At 39.0% G+C, this 12,993-nt stretch overlaps 1 protein-coding gene across 1 annotated transcript; it reads right to left on the reverse strand.

Moving 5' to 3' along the window:
- Positions 1-581: 581 nt before the first annotated feature.
- On the reverse strand, positions 582-12,253 carry rab39bb (RAB39B, member RAS oncogene family b). The gene is made up of 3 exons (XM_067578988.1): positions 11,930-12,253; positions 3,995-4,175; positions 582-2,341 (listed from the first exon to the last, which is right to left on the reverse strand). The coding sequence occupies exons 1-3, from the start codon at positions 12,142-12,144 to the stop codon at positions 2,096-2,098; spliced, it is 642 nt and encodes a 213-aa protein (XP_067435089.1). The 5' UTR covers positions 12,145-12,253; the 3' UTR covers positions 582-2,095.
- Positions 12,254-12,993: the final 740 nt, after the last annotated feature.

Here is a 12,993-nt window from a genome sequence, read left to right on the forward strand (position 1 = left end):
ATAATCTATTTAATTTTGGCAAAGACAGCCAAAAACAAACATTCATATATTTGGTCCAGCAGTTTATTTCAAAGGTTTGGATGGGATTCTACTTTTCTTGATCACCTTCATATGACATGTTTAATGTTTTGCCCTGTCCTGCTGCATGTGTGCATAGCCTATAATGCCAATGTAGACTGTGCATGAGTTACACTCTGATCTTAACCTGGCATTTACAGGAACATCAGTAACCGGTAGCGGTAAAAGTTTAAAAGGTAAATTCACACTGAACCACATAGGGCAGAAAATTGTGGTTTAAACCTTTGAGCATGTTCCTCTTATGGCCACAATCCAAACGGTGATGTCATATCAGGTGTTTTGACTTTCACTGGTGATGGTGAAATCACCACACACCAGAGCCACAGAGCTTCAGAGCTTATTTGACAGTGTTACACGTGGGAGGATCTTTTCAATATCTGGCTAGACTGTGTCTAAAACCATCAAGTTATTTGAGCAATAGGCCTTTTTTTCCACAGAAGATATTTTGATTTTATTTAAATAATTAAATAAATGCATTTGTACTGTGTTTTTCCAACTACATGACATGGTAAGTCAAAATGTCTGTGGTCAAACAGGCCTTTTGAATTTCAATCTGTCTCTAATGCATCTTGTTTGCAGTTACAGTTGAGTTTTTTTGAGGCGTAGCTATCTGATTTACCCAAGACACATGAAGTAACTTCCCCAAGTAACTCTGGCACTTGCATCAACCTGTTGCCTTGGAGCATAATAAACTGAAAACAAACGTTTGATGGGATATTAAACATGCGCGCACTCACACATTAAAAAATGACATGTAAACCTCTGTGCCTGTATCTTTGTTGGATTAATTTAATATCTGCCAATTGGACCTTCTTTACTTGATTAAATCATGGTACACTTCAGTCCGTATGCGTGCATTGTAGGTAATGTGGCTGCTTCTTTTGTGGAGTCCGTTCCTTCAGATTCCCTCTGCGCGGTTTGGTCCTCCCCTGTTTGCTTTGCTTTGCCTTCAAGAAATAAATTATCTCCAGTTTGCTGATTATCACCTTTCAAATGTCCCAAATGAGGCTCCTGTTATGTTATGGTGGACATTGGCTATTAAGGTGCTTTCTGGCTCCAACATTCCTATTAGTCCACCAAAAAAAGTTCCCAGTTTAAGGCAGGTAAGAGTTGTTAAGCTCGTCCACCTTGGTCAGTTAAGCTGTACAAGTTGTCTCTTCCTGCTTAAGGAGTCCATTGGGAACTGGATGGGTGATGGTGTTTCGTTATAGTGCGTTATTTAGCAGAATGATGGTGGATACAACCATGTAGTCAATGTCATTAAGCTCACTGGAGGCCCAAATTGTTCCAAAGAGACAGTTCCCAACAAAATCATAGCTCCAGGAATGAAATCTGTCTTCCCTTATTAAATTTGGGACCTCCAGGACTCCTCCATTGAGCTCTGATAGTGGAATGTGGAGCAAAATGCCAGCACAAGAGAAACGCAACTCTTGTCGATGAGGGAAGTTGAATCTAAGGGTGCTGACTAAAACGTTTTGAATGATATGTGCTGAGAGAATGTTGGACACCAACTTAGAGGATAAGATTAAGAAGTAGCGGAAGGAGAGGTGAAGGAAGAGATGAGCGGAGAAAGAAAGGTTAAACAAGTCAAGAGCGTATTTTGTGAAGAACCTAAGTTGATCCTCTTTCTACGGCCTTTCTAAGACTTTCAAGGAGGGATTTTCAGGCAAGAAGCCCAAAACAAAACTAAAGGAACTGAATTATGGGAACCCTCGCAAGTAATTGAGCATTTGTGATCCTTCCTCTCCAGGAAATTTAACGTATATGAACAGAAATGGGCACAAGCCTCCAGCTGTCCACCCACGTTTAAGGTGTTCTTCATCGCCTTCAGCCAGCCTATTCACTGAAATTCCTCAAATATCCTCCTCCGTATCCAGTCTGAAGAAAGAACAACTGAGGGTTACCAACAGTTTCAGTCAGAGGGCTGACACCTCAGTCCGTCAGCCACTCCCCTCTGAATCCTCCCTGGTTCCCTCCCCTTGTCTCCACCAGTCCCATCGTTCCAGCTCTTCCCAGATCAACAGAGACAGCGGCGGTCACTCTTGGTCACTTCCTCTGAGGAGTGAACCACGTTGGGGACGAACCCGCTCTTCACACCCTCCCAGCCCTCCTGGATTGTGATGTCACCAGACCGCACCAAGGCGAAGATGTCCCTGGTCAGCTCGGTGAAGGCGTGCTCAACGTTGATGGCGTCACGGGCCGACGTCTCGACGTAGCGCATCCCGTACGCCCCTGCCAGCTTCTCTGCCTCCTGGCGGGTCACCTACAAGATGAAATGAGATTAGAAGAGACTTTCACATGTGGGAATTTGGCAAGTCAATGGCTGGTAGATGTACACTCTTAGGACGACAGCAGAGATCAGCAGAGGTCAACTTAAGCCCCTTGTTGACCAAATCGCATGAGGAACTAATGCATGGGATCTGAATAAGGAAATAAAAATCCCTTTTGTGCACTCTAGTTAGTGTTTGAAGAACCATGAAGATCAGGAAAATTAGCTTAACGGATTTACACAATGTCCATCCAATAGTTCCTGGGCCAAAAGAAGTACTACCACTAAGTAAGAAATCAGTTGTAATGCGGGTAAAATAAAGGTTCCTGGAAATGTTCCTGTGGTTGAAAAGGGTTATTAGAAGTCTCAAAAGAATCTAAAACACATGGTGGACCTTTGTGCTATTATCAACAATGAGGTAATAACTTAGCTACTGGTACATCTGACTGTGTTTAGATGATGTTAGCTTTGCCTGATGGCTATGTAGCTAAGTGACAAAGCCAAAAGAACAGCTGTTGTTCAGTTTAATTAAGTCTGCAGCTCAAGGTTTTGAGTTTAGACCAGAACTTAGGACAAAAGAAAAGAAAATTCATGTCGTTGACACCTGTTGGTACATTTAATTGTAATTTGCAGACGGCTAGTTCTTCCCCATCTCTCCAAAATGGAATCAGATGGAGTTGTTTTGCGTTGGCGCCGAAACGTTGCCAATTAAACAGAGTTCTCATTCTAGTGTGCAGGTACCTTTCAGTTGTATTTTTGTTGTTTTGTTGTTTGTATCCAGCACTGAAGCTTTGTGCATGTACTGTACACAAGACTACCCTTGCCACTGGCTGGGAGATTTATAATATGGTCCCCTAAATTTGGCAGCTAATCAAAAGATTTAACATGGAGACAAAATGGAGTAAGCAGGTGACCGTGAGCTGTGAATAACCTGCTATAAAACAAATCCACTACTGCACAGAAACCTATAACAAGAAAAAAGAAATAAGACAGCAACTGTTTTGGTCAGGCAAGGGCATTAATGCGTCAACTGAGTGTGTGTGACTATGTTGCTTCAAAGTCTTTGATTTTTTGCTGATATAAGACAGACTGCACACTCAGAAACTGCTTAAAATCATTTGGCAACATTACTGAACTGCATCAGACTGAACAGAAACATCATACCACATGCACTGAGTAGCATCACTAACACTTTTGAGATGTAGCCAGCTAAGTGGCAAGTAAATTAGCCTTCTACATTAACTGATTAGAGAAGACAGATCAAGATCACAATGAAGTGGCTAAGACGGGAAAGCTTACATAATTTCCTGGTTTATTTGATTTTTATCCTGCTCGCACAAGATTTTACTGTACAAGTGTAGACACACTGTTGTGCAGTGTCATCCTGTAATGTCTAAATTTCAATGGTGATATTTTTACTTTCTGTCTGCCAGCTGCCCCAAGAGAATTTATCACTGAAATAAATGTACTAAAAATAAATGCACTAAATGTGAACAAAAGGTTATTTTTAATGCTGCACACTTTGATAAATTGTATATTACGTAACATTTAAAAGAGTCACTATCCCCAGCAACACATTTTAACACACTACAGCCTCATGAGAAACTGTTGTGTTCACATTTCCATTCACTTTTACACCGTACATACCTGGCGCTGTGCCTCAAGGTCACACTTGTGGCCCACCAATAGGAAGACGATGCTGTGGGGCTGGACGTGACTGCGAGCCTCCTCCAGCCAATCGTGAACGTTCTGGAAAGAGCGGCGATTGGTGATGTCGAACAGGAGGAGACCGCCCACCGAGTTACGGTAGTAAGCCCTGGTGATGGACCTGCAGAGGCCAGAAAATGGAGGGAAAGATTAAAAAAAAATCAGAGCCAGAGACAATTCATTTGCCAAGTTTGTCTCAGTAAACGTGATGCAGAGAGCGACGGGAAGAGACGCAAATTAGAGTGAAAGGGAATGTTGGTTGATTATACCAAGAAACAAAGGACCGTTATCTGCATTCAAGATAAAGAGACATTTAGTGAAGATGCAAACAAAAAAAGAGATAAAGTCAGGAGGAAAAATGGATGACGAGGTGTGAGAGAAGGAAAGATGAGAAGTGAGAGAGGTGTCAGGTGGAGGAGCTGAGAAGTCGGATAACAAATCAGATGGAGGGAGATAGCTGTGATCATTTTGCCAGCTATTCTGAACAATTTTGTTTGACAATTCAGATAACAAAACTGTTTGATTTCACATACTAATGAACGATCCCTTTACTATATTCTTTAACAGAGGATAGAGCAAAGAAAAATGTTATTTTAAGAAATGGTCCTTGGAAGGCAAAGTAACTTGATATACCAAGAAAAGATTATATAGAAATTGCTAAATATTGTGATTACTAGTCAGACTATTATCTGCTCCAATGAACCGCTCTGACGTGTTTTGTTTAACCAGTTTTTAATTTAAAGATCTCCTGCAGACAAGTCGTATAAAATAGTCGGCTTGGAATAATAATTTGTGTCTGATGTGGTTTTTCAGTAAGAAAGGTCAATTACCTGGTTAGAAATTGTCAAAATGACACCTACTCCTTCTACATCATTAAAAATCCAGAATCTATGAATATGAAAATATAACTTATTTCAACAATGTACCTGCCGGAGACAAGACGTCTCCTTCGCTGTAAAGTCTATTCTCAGTGTTTGCACACTGGAGGCTTCAAGTTTCCACATCACACTTGTGTAAGTTGCGTACCGGAGCTCAACTGGCTTCCAAATTAGTTGTGATGTCACATGCTCGTTGCACACGCGTTAAACTCAGATTTTTGGTGAGCACGGAGCAACTTTGCTCTTTCAGTAGCTGAATGTGAAAACAGCCTTCGTCAAACTCTGCACTTACATCATTCTGCACATTGATGCTCAAACAGCCAACGAAGAGCAAAACTTTTGACTGGAGGGGAACTTTAAATTCATTAGATTTTTAATGCATTTTTAGTGTCTCCTCTGACCATCATGAGTCATTTAAACTGAAAATGAGATGGGATAATATATCATTATTGCCGATATACCAATTTTTTCCCATTAATTACCACACAAACAAGTAACTCTGATAAAATAATATCAATATCAACCTTTAAAAATGCTGAATTCCAGTGGAAACTCCAATCATGTTGTTTGATTTTACATAACTAACCACTGCAGCCCGACTTGAGAGGAGAAATGCCGCTAGATTTTGACAAGATGTGGCACCCCGCGTGCACACACCAAGACACACCAACCCCCTCTCTCTCTATGATCACGTCTTATCTTCCCACAGTATCCTCACGGAGAGAATGTCAACATAAATATAACGAGAAGGAAAATTACAGACTTGAGCAAGAGACGGAAAGAGAGCCGCGTCATGAAAGAGGAAGAGGGGAGGATTAGTCGATGGAGAGAATACAGTAAGGAGGTGGCAAAAACTCAGAGCCGGCAAGTGATTCACTTGATTCGACACACACACACACACACACATATATATATATTTATGGAAAGAAGGACCACGCAGATGAAACAGCAGTGACTAAGACTAAATGTGAGTCGTCAGTAGGAGAAAAAGAAAACAGACGAGGAAGATGAGGTGGATTAAAATCAGAGGAGAGGCTGTACACAGATCCTGATGCATGTTGCACAAAGTGTAAAATCAACTGCAGTGTCACAAAATCCCCAAATATGTAAGAAAAACATCTTAAATTCTTTCCCAAAATGGCTTCTTCAGTCAAAATGGCAACCTTATAAAGACTCATGAAAGGAAATTTTCTGGTAGCTTTATATCTGACAACTTGGTTCCACTAAATCAGTTCCACATTGCAGAGTAATAGAAACACAACAAAACACCTCATAACAAATTTAAATAAATATCCTTGTGTGCACCATTTGGGATGTGGGTCTAAACATAACGGATAAAGCTGACATTATTCTATATTTCCTCTTACTGTCAACAGATCCCATGAAAAGACCAAAACCAACAATGTGTTAGTCCGTCTCTCAATACTTTCTGACTTCCTGAGCCTGTCTGCGCCACTCAGTCCTAAACCCAATTTGTGTCCACTAAAAATTGGTCACAAATGTATAGAGTAATTCCAAAATAACTTTACTCAAACAGGAGTAAATGTTGCATTTGTTGGGGACTATTTTCAGCTGCCGATGAATACACATTTGGTGCTCTGGTGAGTGTTTCCAGCAGCAGGACGGCTTATGTGGAACTGACTCAAAATAAACTTAAGTATTCATGTTGATTTTAGGGGAAAAAAACATGTCATCTAATGCAACTGTGTGGCTCATTGATGTGTTTTTAATAGTTTCAACAATGGCGCTCTACAGCACATACTGTAGGAATGAGATACATCAAGCTTTACTTGTTAATAGGATCAATTCATTGTTGGTTTTGGTCTTTTCATGGAATTCCTTGACGATAAGAAAAATATTACTATACTTGACATTTTCTGCCACAGAAAGCAGTACGATGTTCAAGATGAATAGAAACACAAGTGTGACCTACAACCTACAGCTAATTTCAGTTAAATCCTTGTGGTTTATATTTAAAGCTCCAAATCAATCAGTGTCTCCTGTTCTTAATGGCTTTAACATAACGATCCTCTTCAGCACTCAGCTACAAAAACGTTCAATCAATCATTCTTGACCTTTGGGGAAAGTATGTGTGACAAAATCATTTAAATGAAACTATGAGATGTGTCTCAAAAACCAAGTAAAAGGATCTTTGTTTTTTATTTTATGTGTAATCAAGTCATGTATAGTATATCTAATCATATGTATTATATTCATATCAAATCCTGCATATATGGCTGTATAGTCCACGGCTGCAACTAACGATTATTTTCAAAGTAAACAGAGGAAGGTGTCCTGGAGTCAAAGGTGATGTTGTCAAATGTCTTATTTTGTCCAAAAAACAGTCCTGAAACCCCAAAATATTACATATACAGTAATGTAAACAACAAAATCAACACATCTCCACATGTGAGAGCTTTGAACCAGCAAATGTTTTGCATTTTTGCTTAAAAAATGACGATTATTCGATTATCAAAATAGCTGATAGCAGATTAATTGTCTGTCTATTGATTAATCAATTAATGGACTGATGGTTGCAGCTCTAACATACTCTCATATTCAGCCATCAAGAGCCTTTTTTTTCTGTTAACGAGACGGTGTGATCCCACTTTACTCTCACAGTGCTGTTTTCTCACCTTTGGGAACTATAACTGGAAATGAATGTAATGATCTTGAAACAAGACACAGTAAGTCTGTTTAGTGCACTTGTATCAAGAAATACACAAACACATAACAAAACAATATTTCTGCAGTAAAAATGAAAGATGTGAAGATGTAAAATATAACGAGCTAGTTATACGACTTAAGGAAGAAGAATGACCTTATTCTTCAGTTTTTAAATCAATATTAAGGCTTTCAGTGGACTATATAACTGTAACATACCAGCACAGAAACCACTTTTCTTCAGATGGTGTACATCTAATTTAAGAGAGGTCTTAAAAAAGCAATGAAACAAAGATTAAAGGCTTCTCTGCTCTACATGAAGTGACTCTTAAACTCATATCCTACAGTACGGTGCAGGATCAAGAATCTAATTGTGAGAAACACTCAGAGACTTGTCCTCAAAATGGCCTCTCGGCGTTTGAAAAAGGTCTCCGAGGGACGGGCCGCAGTTGCCATGGAGACGCTAATCATGCTGACAGGTGAGACCAGTCCCCCTTCTGTCAAGACGAGGAGTTGAGCTGTAACCGTGTGTGTGTGCAGGCATGTGTGAAGATGCATTTTAAGCTACGAGACGTAATTCGTTACAGCTTCATCTACGGACTGCAGGGTTCTCACGTAGAACGTTTTTATCTCAGCGCTTTCTTTACTGTTCCTCCAGTTTTCAGCTACTTAGTCATTGAGTTGGTAATTGTCTTACTGAGGGGTACATGTGACATTTTATGGACTCCTCTTTTTATGGCTGCCGCTGCTGCTGCAGTGTTTGAATGCGTTGAATCACAACTACAAACGCTCAAAAGTGGGCTAATGACAAAATATAACAACATCTTTGACTCTTTTCTGTTGTTTTCTGATATTTTTTGTTATTTTTTTAAAATAAGAATGTGTCTTGTACCTGTTTTTAGCATGAAGAAGAAAGAAAAAGAAGAAAAAATCACACAACTAAGGACATTTTGTGCACTCGCAGTCAAGCATTGCATGTTAAATGAAAATAATTGATTTTACACCCATTCCTGGAGAAGAACTGTAATTTTTCACTAACTATAAGGGAAATAATGATGTGTTCAATTGGTGCACTTCATATGAATTCATTCCAATTAATGGCGTGAAAAAAGTCTGACAGCTAGTGCACCGCAGGTCAGCTAATGGTGCAAAAAATATGAAATCTGTCTAAAGACAAAGTTTCCAAATATAAATGAATACTTAATTAATATTTACTTGATTTAAACTGGGCTTTTCTTTCAAGATTTTGCCTACAATTACTAACAAATTGCACAACCCAAAATGTGCTGGTCTCACGATAAAGTCGCTCTTTACACTGATGTCGCTGAAGTTGTTTGACTTCTTCAGACTGTTTTCCAGCTTCATGCACATTGGAAGAAGATGACAGAAAACCCTTTTATGCATGAAACTGGACTCATTAATGAAGCGTTACATAAGTGGATGATGCAAAAGGACTCATATTATACATGATGAGTTACTTTAAATGAAAACATGCTGTAATATATCTTGTAAAGAACTAACTGAATCCTGTCTGTCTATTATTGTAGCAACAGCGTTTCTTACCTGTTTTTAAAAGATATTATAAGTCATAATGATATAACCTCACAGCTTAAGTTGGTTTAATGTGGTTAATTAACATAATTTGAAATGACTTTTTTTGACAGTGTGAAATCTAACCGTGTTCAATTCCTCTTCAGACCTTTTTCCTCAAAAAAATTATGAAAATATTAGGAGCACTTCCAGTTGTTTACTTGTCAGAAACATCCCCTCCAGTCGTATGCTCTGCTTGTCTCATTCAAACGCTCATTTGAATAACAGCTCTTTGTCCTGCCCAAGCAAACAAATTAGTTTCAGGTAGTAATTCGAGTTTTTAGACCTCTAGGCTATGTCGTTAAGTTCTCTAATATTACCTGTTTCCTCAGCAAAATACACTTTAGACCCTGAATTTGGGGTATTTGGATGTTGAGATGTGAACTAAATTAATTCTCCAATAGTTTAAGATTTTATAGATAAATTTCTCATGTAGATACTGTCTTTAAACATTCATTTATGTCTTTAAAGACAGAAATTTATACTGTATATTTTCTACATTTTGATATATTATAACATATGTTAGTCTTGATATGAAAGTTAAGTAAAATTAAATTAAGTTCCTTGGTGTCAGCTGTTGTCTTGTGATGATGTGATACTTAATTGATCTCTGTAAAAAAAATTAACATTTTCACTTTCTGAGAAAAGGGGGTCAGCTGCAGGTCTTCTTCTCTCAGTTCTGTAAAAGCAGCTGCTTTATTTTCTAATCAAATATCCACAAGAGATTTGGAAACATTTAACCCTGTGTGACCTTTACAGTTCCCATAAAAAAAAATTAGAGTGTCAAACTTCAACTTCCTTGTTTTCCTCCACGTCAGAGACATTTCCCATCGATCACTTGTCAGTCTAACAGTATTTAACTGTACTGTGAGGTATCTTCTTTGAAATTTCCAGTATGCAAGTATGCATTTCTCTTTTACTGGTCGTGCTGCTCACACTTACTACCCAGTTCCTCTTCTAGTTTTACCTCCAAAAGAACCACTTCTGCAGGAACATACAAAGCTTTACCTCCTACTGTGCAGCATTGTCTCTTAACCGAAGAAGACAGCAGATGTTTCCGAAGAGCAGATGGTGAAGCTCCAACAAAGACACTATTGAGTTGTTTTACTGTCCTTTATGTCCATTAGCAATCTGAAAACGCTATAGCTCCCTAAAAGCTGAAATGATTAGCCGATAAAGAGAATTAAATGCGACTATTTTGATGATCGGTGTAATGTTTAAGTCAATTTTTTGAGAACATCTACTGGTTCCGGCTACTTCAATGTGGTGATTTACTGCTTTTTTCAGCTTTATATCATTGTAAATTCAATATATTTGGGTTTTGGACTGTTGGTTGAACAAAAAACAAATAAAATAAAACAATAAAATTTCAAAAAATGCCTCATAAAGGTCGCCTGACTGAAACTTATAGCTATTTAATAAATCTACTATAAGTGTTGACAGTGTGCAGGAGTCAGTTTTGTTGTTTTATGTTCTTCCTTTTTCTCTTTCGTAGTTAGTGTACAAGTGTGCAAAAGACTAAAGTCCTTCCTTTGCACTGTTGGACAAAACGAGACACTTGAAGGCACCATCCTGCTCTAGGAACATACCGGCACTTTATAAACGAAATGATTATGATGATCGACAGAATAAGAAATAAAGAATAACTAAAAGAATCTGTCCTTCTCATGCTGTCATTAGAGATTATTGTAGGAATATTATAAGTACGCTATAGACTAATGAGTCCATGGTAAATGACAAGACACCATAAATTACCTCATAATTAAGCACCAGGGGCAAACTGTGGTCACTAATGACATTTTATAGGCCTATGATCAGATAAAACTCATTGTAATGACTCAGTATAGTCACAGTATTCCCCATAACACTGTAAAAATGTAGGAGTGGTGATAAAAGACTATATTACAATAGCAAATTCACTTATATGTATGGGTGTAGATTTGGGTATGGACGGTAGAGACATGTCCCTACCAATATTGAGGTGTTGCTGGATTGTCATTACCAATATTTTTACCAGTTTCAATCAATCTAGCTGCTTTAACTCTAATGAACATTATTTATAAGCTACATTAGCCATAGCTTGTCCAACTGGTTTGTTTGTGACTGTCATTTATCACAGAGAAGCACATGCGGTGAGCCGCAGCCTCTCAGGTGAGCTCTTACGTCATAGTGAAAGATCTAACCATAAATTCAGGAGTTGAGCTGAATGAAAAATAATACAAATAGAAGCTTTTGAGATGATCTAAAGAGAGGTTTGAGCATCACTCCGTCATCACCTGAGAGGCTGCAGCTCACCTGTCTTTACGTCTCTGTGCTGCTCAGGCTGCTGCTGACAGGATTTTCATAATAAAATGATCAAAAACATGAATTCTAAGGTTAGGGACCAGTGCCAAGGTTACCACTGGCACTGGTCCCCGGGCGCTGCACTGCGGCTGGCCACTGCTCCTATACTGTGACAGTGTATGATATGTTGTTTTTAAATATTAATTCTGGTCTCAGATTTATAGTTAAGTACTCTATCAATAAAATAAAGTCTGGTTTCAGGCAAGTCAGCAAATGCATATTCAGTAAAGTTATATTTTGCAGAGTCAGGCTCTTTATGTGTGTGTGTTTGTGTGTGTACGTGTGCATATGAGTGATAGAGAGCAAGTACACATACACAATTATTTTGTTTCCCTACCAAAGTTCAAACCAAACCTACTTACATGCTCGTCATAAAGCTCCACACCCAGCTGTTTCTCACCTGAAGCGCTCCTGACCCGCGGTGTCCCAGATCTGCAGCTTGATCCGCTTTCCCGGCTCGATCTCCACCAGCCGGGAGAAGAAGTCCACGCCGACGGTGGGGTCCGACACCTGGGCGAAGCGACCCTCGGTGAACCGCCGGATCAGACACGACTTGCCCACCGTGGAGTCCCCGATGACGATCAGCCGGAACTGATAGAGCCATATCGCCTCCATGACTTGGCTTTGCCTGCCTGTCTGTCGCTCTGTAGCGGTCTGTCGGTCCTTGTGTGTAGGATGTGTGTGTGTCTGTGTATGTGTGTGTGTGTGTGTGTGTGTGTGTGTGTCTGTGGAGGTGTGAGCGGTGGAGTGGTGCACGTGCGTGAATGCGTGCGTGTTTGGGGAGGGAAAGAGAGAGACAGAGAGAGAAAGAGAGCAACGACATTAGAATAACCCTATATGTTTGTAATTAGGCTATTCCTATAATATTATCCTGCTAATTTTCGACATTATCTATGGTTGATAATAATCTAGTCTATTTTCTATCATCTTTTTTTCCTATTTTCTTTATGTTATATGTTTTTAACGCTGTAGCACTTAGAGATTCACTGCGAATGAGAAGTGCAGTACAAATTAAATGCATTATTAATTCAGAGATGTGTCAGAGATCTTTTTTCATTGAATTATTCCCCCTCTGATAGTCCTACAATTGAGATTGGTAATAGACTAGGACATTCAATAATAACTTTATAGCGTAGTGCTCCTATATTTTATTATTCTTTTATGTTTCATCTCCACTGGCATCACTATTAAGACTTCTATTGTGCCCATAGTGCTTAATAATGACTGTATCTTATGGATATTTGTGGTATTCTTTATAAATATCTACCATAAATCTCTTCTATCTTTCTTAGATGTGTCTTATTACTCCTACATGGACTCTATTGCTGCTGTTGAATGCATTTGCAAAAGAAAGAAACTATTAAACATAATACATACTTTGATTCAATACTGAAATGTAACCTTTAATTGGCCATTTGCCCTCACACACACACACACGCCCCCCTCCTGTGGCATATCTGGCTC

Source organism: Thunnus thynnus, chromosome 22 (genome assembly GCF_963924715.1).
Source record: "Thunnus thynnus chromosome 22, fThuThy2.1, whole genome shotgun sequence".
Taxonomy (NCBI): Eukaryota; Metazoa; Chordata; class Actinopteri; order Scombriformes; family Scombridae; genus Thunnus; species Thunnus thynnus.

Bases quoted from the DNA above. Each gene is read 5' to 3' on its own strand.
- rab39bb (XM_067578988.1), bottom strand. From the start codon at position 12,144: ATGGAGGCGATATGGCTCTATCAGTTCCGGCTGATCGTCATCGGGGAC. The intron at 4,176-11,929 runs GTGAGAAACAGC...TGGCCTCTGCAG, and splicing joins GCGGGTCAGGAGCGCTTCAG to GTCCATCACCAGGGCTTACT. The intron at 2,342-3,994 runs GTATGTACGGTG...TTCATCTTGTAG, and splicing joins ACCTTGAGGCACAGCGCCAG to GTGACCCGCCAGGAGGCAGA.